An 18327-nucleotide genomic window follows, 5' to 3' on the forward strand; every position below is an offset into this window, starting at 1 on the left:
AACAAAGGACGAGCACACTAAAACATAGGTTGAGCAAATTCAAAACGCATCTAATATTGGTCGAGAAAGTCAAAACATAGGTCGAGCACAGTCACAACAAAGGTCAAACCTAGTCGGTAGAAAAAGCAGTGGAACACAGTCGAAGAATACCCATTTTCAGCCGAAATAGTCGAAACACTGGTCAAGCACAGTCAAAACTGGTCAAGCACAGTTAAGGTCGAACACATTGGAAACAAAGGTGAAGCACAGCCGAAACATACCCAATTTCCTCCGAGGGAGTCAAAACATAAGTCAAGCACAGTCAAAACAGGCCGAGCAGAGTCAATATGTAAATCGAGGACAGTCAAACCATGGGGTGAATGCTCACCCGCACTGACAAAAATGGATTTCCATCGATTTTAGTATGAAAAAAGTGCAGATTAGATTGAAATCGAATGAAGTTGTAAAAAAGTAAGTTAATCAAAACAAAAAATCGAAACAAAAAGTTAATCAAAACAAACAGATCAATTTGGATCGATTTTATATCAGTTTAAATCGATTTAATTTCAACGCTAAAAAAATTGATTCCATGGTCTCGAAACAAAGTAGCATTTTTTTGCACAACAATGAAATTGTCACCAAAAAACAGAAAGCTATAAAACACTCTAATGAAACATTCAACCATCAAAATATAAACTGTCGTCATCACATTTTATTAAATGAGAAGCCTTGCTTGCCCTCACCTTGAAGCTAAAATTAAAAACTGTCCTATGTTGGGACCCAGTTGGTTTGCGGAAAAAGACTCTCCGTGACTGAAATTCCTAATCATGTCCAAGGTTAAAATCCTCAAACTGCAGCATAGAATCGCAAAAAAAAAATGTAAAATAACTTAAAAACGGGTCGCGCAAAGCCGCAACATGCGTCGAGCAAAATCCCAACAGGGCTCGCGCAAAGTCCCCACTTGGGATGCGCAAAGCCGCACATTATCTTTCTGGACCGCAAAAGATGCGCAAAACCCTTAAATCTCGCAAAATTGCATCATACCCATTTTGAGTTGCAATAGTCGCATTATGACCATTTTTAATAGCAATGATTGCAACATTAGTCCGCACAGATCGCTTCAAAAACAACATTCGCAGCATTTTTCTTATAGGGTCGATTTAAGACGAGCTATTTTTTTTTGTATCGACAGAGTTGAAACAAAAAACCAAAATTAAAACTTCAGTGGTGTATTTCCACAAAACTACAGTCAAGTGGGCTCATAAGTCTCAACCTCTCAGCTTATCTAAAATTATTAGTGCTAATAGTCTTAAAATTTTTTTGTTCAGTATTCGAGCTATTAAGAACTTTCATGAAAATCTAGAATCACTTCTAAATCTCGACTCTCCAATTAATGCACTTTTTTAACCGAAATTTAGTTTAATGAAACAGATGATGCAAAAATGTTTGAAATCAAAGGACTTCATACATTTATAAACAACAACCGTAAAACTAGAGGAATTTGAAGCCATATGATTTGAAGTAATGATCCTCATTTTGTTTCATGTCCCTCTTGAATATCAAAAAATACAAGCGTATTTAAATTCGTTTTGAGGTAAATAACGGAGAGGTCTAATCTGGTCGAAGAGCCAAAAACCAGTAGATCCTATGGCAAATTTAGTGATTGTTTGACAGTAAGTAAACTCGCTCCGACTACAAAACCACAAGCAAAAATTACCAAATTGAAAGTTCCGTGGTTTACTAAGGAAGTCAAAACAGCTTCTTGAAAACTTAAAAAGCTGCATAAGTCCTCGAAGCTTGATTCTAATAGTTTAGTGAAAAAAAACAACCCTTTAAAAAAAGGAAACAGGTTGAAATCCTGATAAAAACATAAGAAACTATCATTTTAATAACCTCAATCATTGTATTGGAGACTCGAGATAAGTTTCTAATTTATTATATGAAAAGAAAGACTATCGAAAAGTAAGTGATAAAATTTGTGCTCTGCAAAATAAAGGAGTCAGTATTTCAGATCCACATAATAAATCGACTTTATTCAATGAGTACTTCGCTTCAATCGGAGCATCACTAGCTAGCAAAATGGAAAAAAGCGATTCTATGGTTTAGTTTACACATAATAGTCAATCAGTGTACATTTCAATTGCACTTTAAATTTCATGTCACTTTAAATGTCATAAATAGTCCTAAATTGAAGCTTTTTTGCGGCACTGGTGAAATAACTAACATATTGCTGTTTAAAATTTGTTTTGTCATGGCTCCATATTTAATTAGCTAATAAACCTACATTTGACCAAAATACAATTCTTCAGGCGCGTAATTATGCTATATTTTTGCCACTCTTTAAATCTGATACTAAACTACATTTATTATCCAGTGGCTCTTTTGAGTATATGTGGCAAATTAATCGAAAAACCCATGCACTACAGTTTGTGCAGTTAGCTTGAAAAATTCAAAAACTTTTATGAGCATCAAATTGGTGTTCGGCACAAACTTGCTACTATCGATGCTTTAGCTGCTGACTTAACTGAACTAAGAATGGTTGAATACAAAAAAAAATCAGTTGCAGTTTCTTTGTTGATTTAAGAAAAACATTCGAAACTCCAGATATCAGAATTTTGTTGATTAAACTGGAAAACTATATTGCCCGGGGTAACTGTCTTTCTTGGTTAAAGAAATATTTATCTCAAGGATTTTGTGCAAATAATTGAAGTTGTGTTCATGCAAACAATTGCTCGTAGGACTAGTTACCTTTCCGCGTGATTCTGTTTCAGGTCCTCTTCCATTTTAAGTCCATATAAATTGTAGGCATCACGCTGCACCGGGTTCAAACGTTTTGCTATTTGCAGATTATACAAATGTAGCAAAAGAGCTGTCAAATTTTGATTTCTTCCAGCATGAAAAAAAATTCGTCTTGATTGAAATCACATAAATTAACCATTTTTTCAGACAAAATAACATAAATCAGTTTTTAAAAGGTAGAAGTTTTTCATATTTTATTGATGATTTTGATTATAGTCTCAAGCTGTCTTGTAAGTACTCAGGCGTAGTTCTTGATAGAAGACTTGCATCTATCCGCTATGTCCACAGTTTCTGGTGTTTTTTTCCAAACTTGAGGCATTACATTCCAAAATGTATTTAACCACAATATTGTAACGCTAACATAAATCCGATAATACGGTATGACTTGCTTGTGTACGTTGATAATAGTTTTGCATATTTGATTTATTTTCTAACGCAATAGCGGAAATGATGTTATGATGTTTTTCAAAAAAAAGTTCGACGCTATAATCAAGAGTTTTTTGGATATAAACTTTTGCCTGTTCATGGACTGCATGTTTATGATCTACTGAATTTTTATCTGTGAACTTTGATTAGTATAAACTCGAATGTGTTTCTAAATTCTACGTTTTCTCTAAAATATCCGTTTATAAAACTAGGAATGCGGGTAAACGAACCTATTCCCTTTCTTTTTGCAAAACGAAATTATAATGTACCCATTAGCTAGTACAGGTTCGATGTAACTTAATATATTGCTTAGTGTTCAGAAAGGCAAAATGATAAAGTTTAGTGAACTTTTTTATTCTGCAAATTTAGAGACATGTAAAGTTAAGCCCAGATCTTACGCTTTGAGGGAGCGTAGAAAAAGTCCATATTGACGTTTAGCTGACGTCAGAAACCTTAACTCTACTCGTTTTTGGCCGTCTTTTTCTAGCCAGTTGATTTTCGGTCTGTTTAAAGGGTAACTATCATGTTACCATTTTTAGGCCATCAGCCAAACGAATTTCAATCAACTTTCGTTTGAATTCAAAAACAACCTCATACCTGATTCTCGGATCCCTGGACAACGCTATTAAAACTAACAACACGGGTAGAAACGACAGAATTTTTAGTTACTGTTACATATTAGATCCATTAGAGATGGATTGACCCTTTCCTCAGCCCTAATTGCTCATGCTCTGAAATACCAAACTAAAATTCATTCAATTAAAATGCCTTCAAGGCATTATAGCAGCTAAAAGGTAATCAATGGCACAGCAGTTACATCCTCGGTAATAACTTAATACATAGTGTATTTGATTGATTTGATCTTTTCCCCTCAAAAATTGTGACATTCGATAAGAATGCTCTCAAAATGCATGTCGAATTAGAAGTTTTATTGTGACCATGAACTGGGATAATTGGGAGTTTCGGCGAGTTAACGGTGTTAATTGTTCTGTTAAACTATTTGGGAATGGTTAGTTTGGCCTAACATGCTGATTTTTAAAATTTCGATTTGGGCATGAAAGACACGTAACAATTTGAAATTTCGCGAAAATTGAAACTGCGGAGAACACAACAACAAGGGTCGTTGAAACAGAATAAGTGCACGGCAATTGTGCGATACTGATCAAAAAATGAATAGGAACAGCTGTGAGAAGACCAATCCGAGTTGTAACGACTGTGCCGCTACAATAGTTACAAAGAGATTCCCGAGATCCAGGAAGGGTGTTGGGATGACGTGACTAGTCTTCCAGAAAGAGATAAGACAGCTCTTCGTCCGGATCCAAGTTTCCGGAATGGTCTCGGCAAGAGAACTCAAACATTATATTAATTAACTTTTAGCTTCCGGTTATGTTCTGAATTGAATTCATTACATTTAAGTTCGTTTTCAGATAATGAGAAGCTGCGAATTGAGGGAAAGGGTTGATCCATCTCAAATGGGAATGATGATTTTATCTACTGAACAAAAACAATAGTAATATAATAAATAAGTAACAGCCCTGTTATTAGAAGTGACCTCGTGGTCTGGAGATACTGAGACCCAGTCATGAGCTCACTATTTTCGCATTAAATTGAGTTAATCTGAGCGTTCATGCTGATAGCCCAAAACAGTAACGATTTTGTCGACCCGATGTTAAAAGGACCACACAAATAACTGGCTTTGGCAGAGACGGTTAAAAGCATGTAGAGCTGTGTTTAGACGCTAGCCAGTCGTTTTACAACCTGGCTTTATTTTCCCTCAATATATGTACTTCCGGATAAATGTAGTAGTAGTAGTAGTAGTAGTAGTAGTAGTAGTAGTAGGGTAGGCTTTAGGATTTCTCCATGGGTTTTAAACCCTCGTTTATAAGTTCAAAATTTTTCCCGGTGGGTTGCAGTTTCCACACCAGCAAAGAATTCTCCACATACACAAGTTGTTTTCTGCAAAATTTCTGTTGAAGAATTTCCAATACGTGTTTGGTATAGATATTTTCAGGCTGTCATAATCTTGATTTTCGAAGTCCACAATCTGGCTAAAGTAGTTGTATAGCGTATTAGAACGTATATACTAATTTTCATTTGACTTTTTCAGTCTTTTTGCATAAACAGCAATCTCACCACCTGTTGCTTGTCTCGTTTGTGATTCGTTTTTATGAATAATTGTATTCAAATCAATGTCATATTTATTTTTAGTAGTGAAACTAAGTACAAAATGTTGTGTAATTCAAAGTACATTGAGAGTGGAAGGAGCTTTAAAAATTTCAGTCTTTCAGTATAACTCATTTTGAAGTTATTTGTAATCCAAGAATACGCTCGTTTTTGTACTCTTTCTAGTTGTCTTAATTCTACTTTGTTCGGATACCATGTTTGCGATGCATAGCTTATGATTGGTACAATGTATCCACAGTATAAGTTTAAATTTGACTTAAATGATGTTTTTTTAGAGATATTCCGTTTGATTTTGTAAAAAGCTCCCGTTGTTTTTGATATGCGATTTTCAGCAATTACTGACCACAAAAAATTGTCACACATTAAAATACCTAAGTCTTTTTGGGTCTTTGCCGTATCAACATTTGTATTAAATAGTGTAACTTCCATTTTCCCTTTGAGGTTTAACAGATTACATTTATCTTCATTCAGCGGCATTTTATTTTCTTTGCACGATTTTTCAACATTTGTCGTGTCTTTTTGCAGATGAATTTCTTCAGGAGACAAGATCTTCATATCGTTACAATAGCCAAAACAATCCGAATTCTCAATGCATATGGGAAAGTCGTTTATGAATATGATAAAAAGTAGAGGGCCAAGAATTGAGCCCTGTGGTACACCGCTTGTTACTTCTTTCAAAGTTGATGAACTTTTATTGATTTTCACAAATTGCATTCTATCTGTTAGAGAGTCTTGTATTATGTCTTGTATTTGAAGGCCTAGACCTATGTTCCGTAGTTTAGCGATTAGGATACTATGAGGAACTTTAGCAAAGGCTTTAGAAAAATCTAGATAAAGGACTGATAGTGTTTGAACTTTTTCGTCATCGTAGAGTTCATATACTTTGCTAAAAAAATGTACCATTTGTAGTGCTGCTGACTTTTTTTTGCCGAAAGCCGTATTGTGCGTTTTCCAAGAAAGGTTGAATTTTGGGGTAAATATTATCAAAGATAATTTTTTCGAAGACCTTCGAGGCTGAGCACAAAAGGCTATTTGGGCGGTAGCACTCAACTGACGCCTTGTTCTTTTCTTTAAAAACTGGGGCCACTTGACTTGTTTTCCAGTAGGTCGGGAAGAGTCGCTTGTTATTGAATGTGCGGAAGAGAAGATGGAGCGATTTTGACAGAGTTTCAGAAAGATTTTTTAGGATTATATTACCTATACCATCAAAACCTGATGCTTTATTTGTTAAAAGATTTTTGAGAATGAATTTGATTGTGGTTTCTTTAATGTGTATTTCTGTACAGATTTTTTCTGTAGGAGAACAGTGTGTATTTCGTGCGAGAGGGTTGGGATTTGATTCCTTTTAATATACACTGATGAAGAAATCGTTAAAAAATGTAGCTTTTTGGGTGTCATCTCTAGTGGATTTTTCCTTGTCAAACATTTTTTGGGGATATTGCCTAGAACTATTTATTTTGTTCAAGTATTTTTGTAGGTCACTGAATTGTCTTCTGCTTGTTACTGTTTCTTCGTAAATTGCTTGATCATCAGTCAATGCTATTTGAAGATTTTTTTCCAGTTTTTTGTGTTTTAGGATAAGGCTTAAAGTAAGTTTGTTTAATGTAGGTATGTTTTGCCGATCAATACGCCGTTTTAAGGTTTGTACTCTTTTTAGCTTGTGAGACGTACTTGGTGTCACCCACGGGGGGAGAGTTGATCTGTGTGATGTAACCTTGGGTACATTGTTCTTTATTTTGTCCCATAACCATGCATACCACTGACGCAGGAGCTCATTTACATTACTATAACAATACGGTATGAAAAGTTTGTCTTTTATTTCTTGATTTATTGTCGTCCAATCGGCTCTGTTAAATGCCAGATTTTCACCTTTGTTTATTTCTTTGATACTGGCTTCCATGTTAATTGTTGCAGAGTAATCATAATGATCTGAGCATGAAACTTTGTCAATGCTGTATGCGTTTGTTGATGTTTGGTCCATGTGCCAGTTGAGTACCACTCCAGGGTTGTTTGTTAATAAAACATCAAGCTGCTTTTTTTTGGAGTCGAATAATTGTTCATAGTCAAGTTCAATGAGCTTTTTTAACACTGCATTTTCATATTCGTCCTTTGAGTTCATCATTTTCCAACGAGTCTATTCAAAATTTATATATCCCGTAATCGACACTGCGTTACAGTTGTGTTTTATTTGTAATTTTGTTAAGTTTTCGAACAAACTGATGAAGTTTTGTTTTTTCATTGGTATTTACTGTTTTTCGGGGGATTATAAACACAGCAGAGAATTTGATGATGCCTAGTTTCACCTGTTGGTTTGGCCACTATGCATTCTTCAATTTCTTTTTGAGCATCAATTTCTTCCTAATGCACATTTTCTTTTATCGCCATGAGTACACCTCCGTGATTGGTTTTTAAAGTGAAATTTTTTCTATCTTTGCGAATTATATTAAAACCAGCCAAATGCAGAGCCTTATCTGGTATTTCCTCTATAAGCCATGTCTCTGTGAGACATAGTTTATCGTAGTCTGTTTGTAAAATGGCATTTGATAGAGCTGTTCTTCTGTTGATGTCTAAAATACTTCTGACATTTAGGCATAAAATTTTTAAATACTTAGCAGTAGGTAGACAATTGCTTTCTTCGACTTTTTTCTAATTTCAAGTTTCTTTGTCATATTGGTGAAGGACAAGGTCCCTTAGCCTTAGGTTTGTAGCTGATACGCCAGTTTCTATCATTGTTCGTCTTCTCATAAGAAGTTTGTTCTCAATCCGAAATTCACTTGGGCTGAGCTCTTTTGACACAAAAAGAGTTTTGTCTTAGTTTTTCAATTTTGCCTAGGACACTAGTATCAGTCGTTTTTGCAATTCATTTGATACATTTACAACTATTGTGCGTGGCCTTTTTCCTTCTTCATATTTTCCTAAGCGTTTAAAATCTGTGATTTTTGCTTCAACTGTTAAGAATGCAAACAGTTTGTTCACTTCTTCCAAGTCGTGTTCGTGTCTATCTCTTGAATTTTTTGAGTCCAGTTCAAGCAGTCCTCTTATCCGGATTCCGTTATAGCTTGATTCTGGTTTGTTTAAGGCATGTTGCTTTGGCTCATTTCTGTTTTGTGGTTTTTTGTTTGTTTCATCTATCTTTTGCTTAAGTGAATCTATCTCTTGTTTAAATTTAGAGAATTGTTCGGCGATTTCATTTAGCTTTGTGTCAAATGTGACAAATCGTTGATAATTCTGGATGCTACCAGAGGGTGCCGGACATCAAGCCGACGGGACTTCAAGCCGAATCGTAAAATTAGGGACTTCAAGCCGAAAAGTTCCTCATAAACTCGTGAAATATAATTATTTTGAAAACTTTTTTGAAGAATTTCTAAATTTCATGATCTTTCTTCACAAGTTATTGGCGTTTTCATAAAATTTAAGCCTCCAAATGATGTTTCGGAAAGTTGAAAAGTAAAACATGGTTGAATGTATTTTTCATGTTTATAATTTATGCATTTCAAAATCCGGCTGATGTTATTAACGGATGCCAATCACAAGTGGTGCATTGTCATGAATAACGTTTATTATGGACTAAACTTGCCAAAATTTTTGAAAAACAACGTTTTACAGATGATAAAATAGTGTTTTGAGGTGCTTGTAAAGTTTTAATTTCGGCTTGAAGTCCCTTCGGCTTGAAGTCCCGTCGGCTTGTTGTCCTAGACCCGCTACCAGAGACCTTTCTGAGTCCCTGATTCTTCCTCCAGAAATATGACCCTCCAGACTCCCGGTTCCAGTCCCGGTTCTAGTGGTTCCGTTCCGGCTCATGGCAATTCGGTTCCGGTTCTTGATCTTGTAAGAGTCGGTTAACGGTTCCGGTTTCTATCAGTGCCAATTCCCCGACATTTTGACAATTTTCGTCATTTTTCGGGTCCAAGTCGGTTCCACATGTTTGATATTTAATGTCTTAATAAAATATTTCCATCTTTTGTATTAATGCTTGTTGTCCAATCTAAAGCCCACCTAGGTTAGGTCGATATCGATCGGTTCCGCCATTCACGTTGGTTCCGGTTCCTGGTGATTGAAACCGACCGGCTCCTGCACAGGCATTCGGTTCTTGTTTCTTCAGAAGTCGGGTACCCGAAATCGCTGCTTCCAGAAGTTGCAGTTCTTCGAGAAAACGCCATTTTTGTGAAAATTTTGAAATTTTTCGAATACTGAAAAAAAAAACTCAAAAAATGTAGGTTTTTTTATTCGCAAAATTGCGGTTAAAATGGAAGCTACCAGAGACTCATCTTAGGCCTAAAGTCTACCTCCGAAACATGACCTTCCGGAAGTTGTAAGTTTTCGAGAAAGCGCCATTTTGTAAAAATTTTTTGATAGTTTCCAAATACTTGGAAAAAAAATTCAGAAAATAAATTTTTTTCTCTTCGAAAAGTTGCGCTTAAAATGGATGCTACCGGAGACCCAGCTGAGGTCTTAAATCTACCCCACAAACTTTACCTTACAGAAATTGCTAAATTTCGAGAAAACCCTATTGTCGTAAATTTTTTCGAAATTTTCCCTATACTGAAAAATAATTACTACTTAATTAATCCTCTACTTTTACACTTTAACGTTTAATGTCTGAGTTAGTGTATACCGGGTAGAATTCAGTGCGCATCTATTCGCCCTTTTTCTTTCCTCTTCAGACAATACTTACATTTACCAAAATAAAATTGCCTAAGTTGTGTAATTAATTGGTAATAATGTATTTGTATGTCCGAAGGAATAAATTCTTTCTTTCTAACTGAATGTGGTTTGTTCAAGCAAAATTGTACTGGTTCCGGGTTTCCCTGCTTTTTCTTATACTTCACACTCCTTTAGTATAAATACTACGCCAATTTTCATTTCTCTTATATCTTGACTGAACTTATGTAATATTTGAGTTCTCTTCTAGCAAAGCTTTTATTTGAACTTATGTTATTTGTATTTAAGTTGTTATTGTCAGATCAATGCGATCATATGTTATCAAACAACCATTAATAGAATTCGAGTTTTAACCTTGATTTTTCCTAGTACCGGGAACTTCCGATTCCCTATATTCAAGGAAAAGCCTTAGACAAGAATTGGCTTTAGACACGAAGGAGAGCCATTTCACGCTGTTATTCAAACGAGGTAGAAAAACAACAACGGGATGAAAAGCGGGGACAAAATTTTTATTACGCTCACGAACAATTTAAACACATAGGAATGAAATTGTCACCAGAAAATTAGTACTCATCTTCGTATTCGAAAACATAGAGACATTTTTTTTTGATTTTGAAAAATAGCCAGAAAAAAAGCAGTGACGTTGCTTACATTGTTCCTTTTTTGTAAAGATGCATTGATTGCAAATTTTTCTCTGTTTTTATAGGCATTGAATTGTAATGTAAGGAAGTTATGTAAGGAAAGGGAAGTTCTTTCCCTTTAGGCAAAATATCAATAAAAACTTTCAACTAAATTTCAACTAAGTTGTTTGATAACTTTTGATCTGTGAACTGGCAACAAGCATAAATTCAATTGACATTTGAAAACACTTTTTTAGGAGGTAACCAAAATTTGGTTATTCCGTTGAGATTAAATGACAATTCATTGGAGATAGAGCTCAGCAAAGCCGTGATCTTGATTGGAAGAAAAAAATTAGACTTTTTTAAACTGAAAAAATGTAATCTCCCATAATGAATTTCGAAGTTGGCTAAGCGCGTCTTTTGATTTTCAGATGAATCATATATCGGTTACGTAGCAGTATTTAGACAACCGCGTATTCAGACTCGTCAGTATTTAGACAAATACTGTATTAACCAATCAGAATCGAGACAAGGAAGAAATGAATATTGCTCAGGAAAAACAATCAATGTTAGTTAAGAGAACGTTTTCGATTGATTACAATCATCGTCAGTCTAAAAAAGGAAAAACAATAAACGTACAATCCAAAGTGTACAAAAAGAAAAAAATCAAAAAAGAAAAATGTAAAAAACAGTATAAAAATAGCACCGAGAGATCTAAAAAAATATAGATATCTTTAAGCCATCTTTAAGCCATCTTTGATGGGCCAAAAAAGATGTTTTTCTAAACCTTGACTGTGAGTTCGCGCGACCTGTATTCTTCTTTTCTTTTCATCCTTAGTTTGAGTCGGTTGATGTGGAGGGCCTCAAGCGTTAAAAGTTTGACATGGTCGTTAGATCGATCTGTGATCTTTGCCATCAAGTTTTCTGTGTTGCCAACGCATTGTGTCATGTGTTCACCCACTGGAGTAGAGATCCGCGAATGCTCGTTAAGGCGTGTGATGAGGTGTCGGGTTGTCTGCGCACCATAGCTGGCACTACAGCCAGGACAAGTGATATGATACACCACATTACTTCAGAGATGATTCAAGATCAAGGATTTTAGAGAGGGGACAGCAGTTTTCAGTTTCCGGGTAGTCAAAATAACAGGGACACGAGTAATATTGTTCAAATGTCTTTTAAACGTGTCACTCACAGTGCCTTTGTATTGCAAAGTGAACATTGTTGACAGAACTTTGTCTTTCTTCTACGTTGATTTTCGGCCCCAACAGTTTATCAATAGTTTCTCTGACGATGGTTTCGTAGAATTGGGGCGGATACTGGTTTGCTTCCCATATCTTCTTTGCCTTTTGAATACCAGAATGGAAATTGTTCCATGTCGTTGTGGCATTGTAGATGCGGTGAATGCAGCCCTGAATCATGTTGCGTTTGTAACCAATCGGTGCAAGGGCTCTGAAGGAAAGGACCAGTCCAGTATCCGTGGGTTTCTGATACCAACTCGTACTCACACATGCATCCTGGCGAACATGTCCAGAAAAGGGATACCGTTGTATCTCAATCTTTCGATAGTACATTCCAAGTTGTGATGAAGCGTGTTGACCCTGTCTAAGATACTGTCGATAGAGTCACTCTGCGCAGATCTCAAGATATCGTCTACATAGCGTCCTAAGATTTTTCCCTAATGGCCGGAACCGTCTCCTCTTCTTGGCACTGAGTGCAAATCCACTGGTCACCATGCATGTTCTTTATTGCATTGAGTGAGATCTCACTGCCTTTACGATGAACTTGCATTTCTTGCACCGTATAGAGTATCTTTTCCAAGTAACCTTCTTGGCGCGGACGGGACACATTGTCTTATCATCAGTCGCAGATCTTTTTGCTCTGTATTGGTGGATTGTGGTTCATCTGAGGCAATATCATCTTCAAACCGCCTCATCCAATTATTGACCAGAATAACCGCCATTGCAGCTCGCATCGCGACTCCATCCTTTTGAACGTACCATTTATCGCCACACATGAAGTTGACATCAGTAACTGCCAGTTGCATGAGTTGCTTGCATGTAGCTCTGTCGATTTCCGGGGCCGAGTCAGAGTTTTAAAGCAAGTGGCAAGATATGGCAATGGCCTCCGCAACTGGTACGTTAGTGTAGAGACTTTTCACGTCTAAAGAAAAAATGTCTTCGTCGTCCAGCAATTGTACGTCCGTGAGTCTCTTTTTCATGTCAGTGGTGGATGTTTCAATATTGGCACCAGGGAACCGGCTGAACAATTTAGCAAGCCCCTTGTTGATCTTATCATAGCAGCTACCAGGTAAAGAGAGCACCGGTCTAAAAGGGGTTGCTTTTTTGTGTACTTTTGCCAATCCATATAACCTGGCCGGTTGGGCACCCGTAGAACGAAGGTGTTGATAGAGCGACATTGGAATCTTCTCACTGTCGGCAAGTTGTTTCAGTGTTCTGTTGAACTGCTCTTCCACTTTCAAAGTAATCTCTTTCCGTGAGGTGGGCAAGATCTCAAATTGAGGGAAGTTTAGTATGTCATCCAACTTAGGAAATAGAAACTTGAATAATTAATTATTATTTATTTCGTAAATTTGCGTTCTCATCTTGACTGTGATTGGTTAATATCGTACTTGTCTGCTTACTGACGAGTATGAATACGCGGTTGTCTTAATACAGACCGCACTCCCATATATCATACCGTTGTCGGCGTTTTGTAACAGATTACATCCATCACAGAGTAGATTTTGTATATCACCGACATATAATTTGAAGAACAATGGACCTATTACCGTTCCTTGTGCCACTTTTCGTTTAAAATCGATCTTTTTGGAAAAATTTACGTTAGGTTTTTTCTTTGGATGCAGTCATTCAAAAAGCTTTCTATCAATGCACTACAATTCTTGAGAAATTCGGTTTGCGTAATTTTTTAATTTATTTTTAATATTAAATAGAGTCAAAAGCCTTCGAAAGTTCCAATAACGCTACATGAACGATTGTTTCACTAATCAATTTCCTGAGTTTTTTTTCTGTTATATAAGATAAGAACATCTTACGTTGAAATTTTTGCAAAGTCCAAATAAAAAAGGGTCATAATCTGATGTTTTTGCGGAGCGCAGCTTCGCGTTTGTGTTAAGATTTACTGTTTTGACAGTTCAAATGCAAATTTTAAAATTCGGTTGCAATTTCAACTATTTCGTGTCAAGGGCAGAATTAATTCACAAATTTAACAGACAGAATTAATTAAAATGAGCAATCAGTGCTTTTCGGACGCTTTTTTGCATGCAAAATCTGAAGCCGGACAACCTTGAACTTTTTGTCTGACCAAATTCGAAATGCAAGATCGTCGATTATCCGATGATTATGCTAGCCTAATTTTCAAATACTGCGATGAACATCCAGATTCACTATAAAATAGTTAGCAAAATTAGTTAGAAAATCGAAATCTAGAATTATTTTCAACAAAAAAAAACAAATTTTTTAGTCCGCCCCAAAAAAAATCAAACAGAAGTGAAGATGATCAAATCATTCAGAAAAACATGAGCCACCCTGAGCAACAACTTTTCTGTTACAAGGTTTACTATTCGAGGCTTCCGATGCAATTTCCCGCCGTAGTTATAAGTTCGAGCGAAACTCTGCTGATGACTTTTAGACGTTATGTTTATTTCAGTTTTAATTTCCGTTGATGTCTAGACAGTTGCTCTTTTTAATTAATTCTGTCTGTCCGAACTTTTTGCAACTCTCTATATTTGGTTTTTTAAGTTCATAGGTGAAACATTTTTATCTATAGAGAGTTGCAAAAAGTTCGGACAGACAGAATTAATTAAAAAGAGCAACTGTCTAGACATCAACAGAAATTAAAACTGAAATTAATAAAACGTCGAAAATTCATAAAGCAGAGTTTTGGCTCAAAATCTATAACCACGGTGGGAAATTGGATCCGAAGCGTCGAATAGTAAACCTTAAAACAGAAAATTTATTGCTCAGGGTGGCTTATGTTTCTTTGCGATTAGTTTCCAAATTTTGAATGATTTGATCAACTTCACTTCCGTTTTTTTTTGGGGCGTCCTAATCTGTTTTTTTATTGTGTTGAAAATAACTCTAGCTTTCGATTTTTTAACTAATTTTGTTCACAGTTTTATAGTAAAATCTGGATGTTCATCGCAGTATTTAAAAAAATTAGGCTAGCAAAATCATCGGATAATCGACGATCTCGCATTTTGAACTTCGTCTGACAAAAAATTCAAGGTTTTTTGGCTTCAGATTTTGCATGCAAAAAAGCGTCGAAAAGCACTGGTTGCTCATTTTAATCAATTCTGTCTGTCCGAACTTTTTGCTGCTAATTATACAAAGGCGCAAAATACAAGTAACTGCCATTCTCACAGTTCGGTTAAGCACTGCCTTGATTTGTTTTAAACAATAAGATCTCGGGATTTTGCTCTGAATTTTGTTTTAGGAAATTTATCCGAAAGTGTAAAGATAAGTGGACTAGTACGACCAGAACCAATTTGGTATCCGGATACTTACTTTCAACTTGTCCACTCGCTTATCTACAGTGCCGAAGAACAGTCAGTTGAGTTTTTACCCACAGGATATGTTGAATTCATCCGCAAAGTACGTCTAGTTACTCCATGCGCACCAAACGTGTTAATTTTCCCTTTTGACATCGCAACGTGTTCGCTACAGCTTTCGAGTTTTGGCAACAATATTGCAACTGTGCGCTATATCTGGGATGTGGAGAGAACTAAAAATGGGGTTTTCGTAGATCCAATCAACAACGATGCTGACCATATTGGTTTTGACCTCCTACCGACTGAACATCTGAGTGTGACATGCGAATATGGCCCTGATAATTTTTCTTGCCTGAAAGCTCTGGTATCTCTCAAACGCAATTACTCCTCATATATACTGCAAATTTATGTCCCCGCTCTGCTTCTGGTAATTCTCAGCTGGCTAACTTTCTGGGTTAACATCAATGCAACACCTGCCAGAGCTAGTTTGAGCGTCACCACAGTTCTTTCAATTCTAACTTTAGCGACCAGAAATGCGAGTGACAACGAGAAGCACGTCAGTGGCAAAGTGACAGCTTTGGACATTTATGTGTACGTGTGTTTCGCGTTTGTGGTGACGGCTATGCTTGAGTTCTCGCTCAGCGATTTCGTGTCAGCGAAATTTGCGGCTAAAGGCAGTGTAGATGTGCTTGAGTGTCGACAGGGTTTTTACAAGACGAAGATCAAGTTATTGATAAGCGATGGCGAAAGCGTGAACAAGGTGGCTCGAATCTTGGTGCCTTTGTCTTTTCTCTTGTTTAACATCATCTATTGGCTGATTCTTTGGATTGCAATCAATAATCAACAATAGACGCAAACGGTACAAAATAAAGAAATTTGAATTGTCATGACAAGAATCTTATAATGTTTTGCAATTTTACATGAGATGTAGATTAAACGAGTTTATCTTTGCTATTTGTAGCGATATTCTGTTAAGTAAGTTCTACGCAGAAGTCGAGTTTATGAATTTTTCTCTCAATCAATTAAACTATCTCAACATGAAATTTAACAAGTTTGGTTTCAATCACTTTAAAGATAGATTAGCGGCAATTGAAACCTTTCAAATACAAGTTTTACATAAGGAAGCAAATTTTAGAAATTTTTGTTCCGACCACGGCATTGAAGTTGACTGGAAGGAACTATGGAGTAGGGTCCCTTTTTTCCTCCAGCCGTTTTTAGTAACTCAAAAACAGTTCCTAGTTGATCAACCAAGTGTGGTATCATATTGAAGCGTGAGAAACCTATTGATAGTGATTCAGATTTTAATATATTTCAGAAAAGTATTTGGGTTGAGAAAACTGGTCGTATTTTTTTTTTTCGTTTTGCAGACTTATTTAGACGAAATTGGTTGGAATGCTGGTCTTCCAACTTTAAATCTTTACGCTTAGGATTAGCAAGCGTTATCAAATCGGAATGTACTTTTGTTTTTGGGTTTATTAGTTTATTAAAATCAGTAGAATCATTTATTCAAGATCAATAAGTACTGATCATATAAGTGATTTTGATGATAAGTGATTTTGATGATCATTTTTTTCGGCTCAAGTGGTGTTTGAATTTCAAATGTCTTGGTTAGCATGTGTGCCTAGAAGCTCTTTTGCATACGCGACTCGGCACATTTTTTGACAAAAATTATGGCCCTCGAAAAAGTCATTTTTTTGTCCGGTTTTTGATTTTTCTTGAACTACTCTGCCAAACCTATGTCTTTAGGTTCAATCGGCATAAAAAGTTGGGTCAATCTTTTCTGCATAAGTGGCTACGCCCAAATATCTTTTAAAACGAAAAGCTATGAGTCTCGGAAATGTCAACTTTCTGAATTGTTGACCATTTTCTGGACTTTTCTCGATAACTATCCTGCCAAATATGATATCATAGGATCAATCGTCAAAACAGGTTTTTGAAAGGGTTCATTTATAATTTGCTACGCCCAGTTTTTTTAATAAAAAGTTACGACCTTCAAACAAGTGAAGGTTTTGAAACTTCGCCCGTTTTTTGGAAGTTTTTTTACTTTGTACTCGAAAAATACCGTGGCAATTCTCAGGTTAAGTGTTCAATCGAGAAAACCGATTTGGGGAATCTTCTCTTCTTTACCGGCCACGACCTGTTTCTACGGTCTTTGGAAAATCAAGTTTTGAACTTTGCTTTTAGAAACTTTTTGATTTTTCTTGAAAATTACACTATCAATTCTGAGATGAAAAATTCAATCGACAGAAGAGGTTGCGCGATTTTTTTCCTGCTGAAGCGGCTATTCCTTAAATTTTTGTTAAAATTTTCACACTTCTCATTTATTTTAGTGATGAAATGCGTAGTTTTTGAAATTACGCATTTCGTCCCGAATCACTATAACAAACTCAAAACATCAAACACGTACTTCCAGCTTTGGCCGGACCCTAGGTGTCCTTCGTCGACACGTATGAATTTTTTTGATTGCGTTGTTTTGCAAGTGGCGCGAAGCTCCACTTCGCCTCTGTGTTTACCATTTAAATTTTATTTCAACTATAAATATATTTTTTTCCGTGATCGTGGTTGGGATACTAATAAATTTCAAGAAAGTTGTTCGTGTTGAGAAAAAAATGTCTTATTATTTTTTTTTTCGTTTTTCAGACAAATTTAGACGAAATTGGTTGGAAGTGTGATCTCACAGGTTTAGTTCTTCTACCATTTAAACTTCATTTCAAGGATACTTACCTCTTTTCCTTGCATTTGTCGCCTAATTTAATCTCCAGTTCTCGAAAAAATTGATATTAGACAAAAATCAATTTAGTCGGAAACCTCTATGCTTCTTAACAGCCATCGGCTATCCTTGTTACATTACAGCAGGCTTATTTTTTCTGTTTTAGTGGTTGAAATTTGGTGTTTTCGAAGCTACTCTTGAAATTTATCTATCTATCTATACTATATTTAAATGCGTATGACAGAAATGATTTAAATGCGAAGGAGGGAAGCGCAGTGTAGTGTAGTGTAAAGATTGAGTTCAACCATCTAGATTTCAAAAAAATAGGTTTCAAGTCTTGCTCCATTTATAACGGCTCAAAGTTTTTTTTCGAGATATTCATTTCTTATGATTTTTCTTAAAAAATTATTTCAAAAAAACTTGTTTAAAAAATTCTAACG

General features: G+C 35.9%; 1 protein-coding gene across 2 annotated transcripts in view; it reads left to right on the plus strand.

Annotated features, from left to right (window-relative positions):
- The window catches only part of LOC134853988 (glycine receptor subunit alphaZ1-like), a 40377-nt gene extending 24091 nt beyond the window's left edge, over nucleotides 1–16286 (plus strand). For both annotated transcript variants that reach the window (XM_063870037.1, XM_063870038.1), the window contains one exon: nucleotides 15123–16286. In XM_063870037.1, coding sequence (XP_063726107.1) covers nucleotides 15123–16027 — 905 coding nt within the window. In that variant the 3' untranslated portion in view covers nucleotides 16028–16286. The remainder of the gene's footprint in view (nucleotides 1–15122) is intronic.
- Nucleotides 16287–18327: the final 2041 nt, after the last annotated feature.

This window comes from Symsagittifera roscoffensis, chromosome 9, assembly GCF_963678635.1.
Source record: "Symsagittifera roscoffensis chromosome 9, txSymRosc1.1, whole genome shotgun sequence".
NCBI lineage: Eukaryota > Metazoa > Xenacoelomorpha > Acoela > Convolutidae > Symsagittifera > Symsagittifera roscoffensis.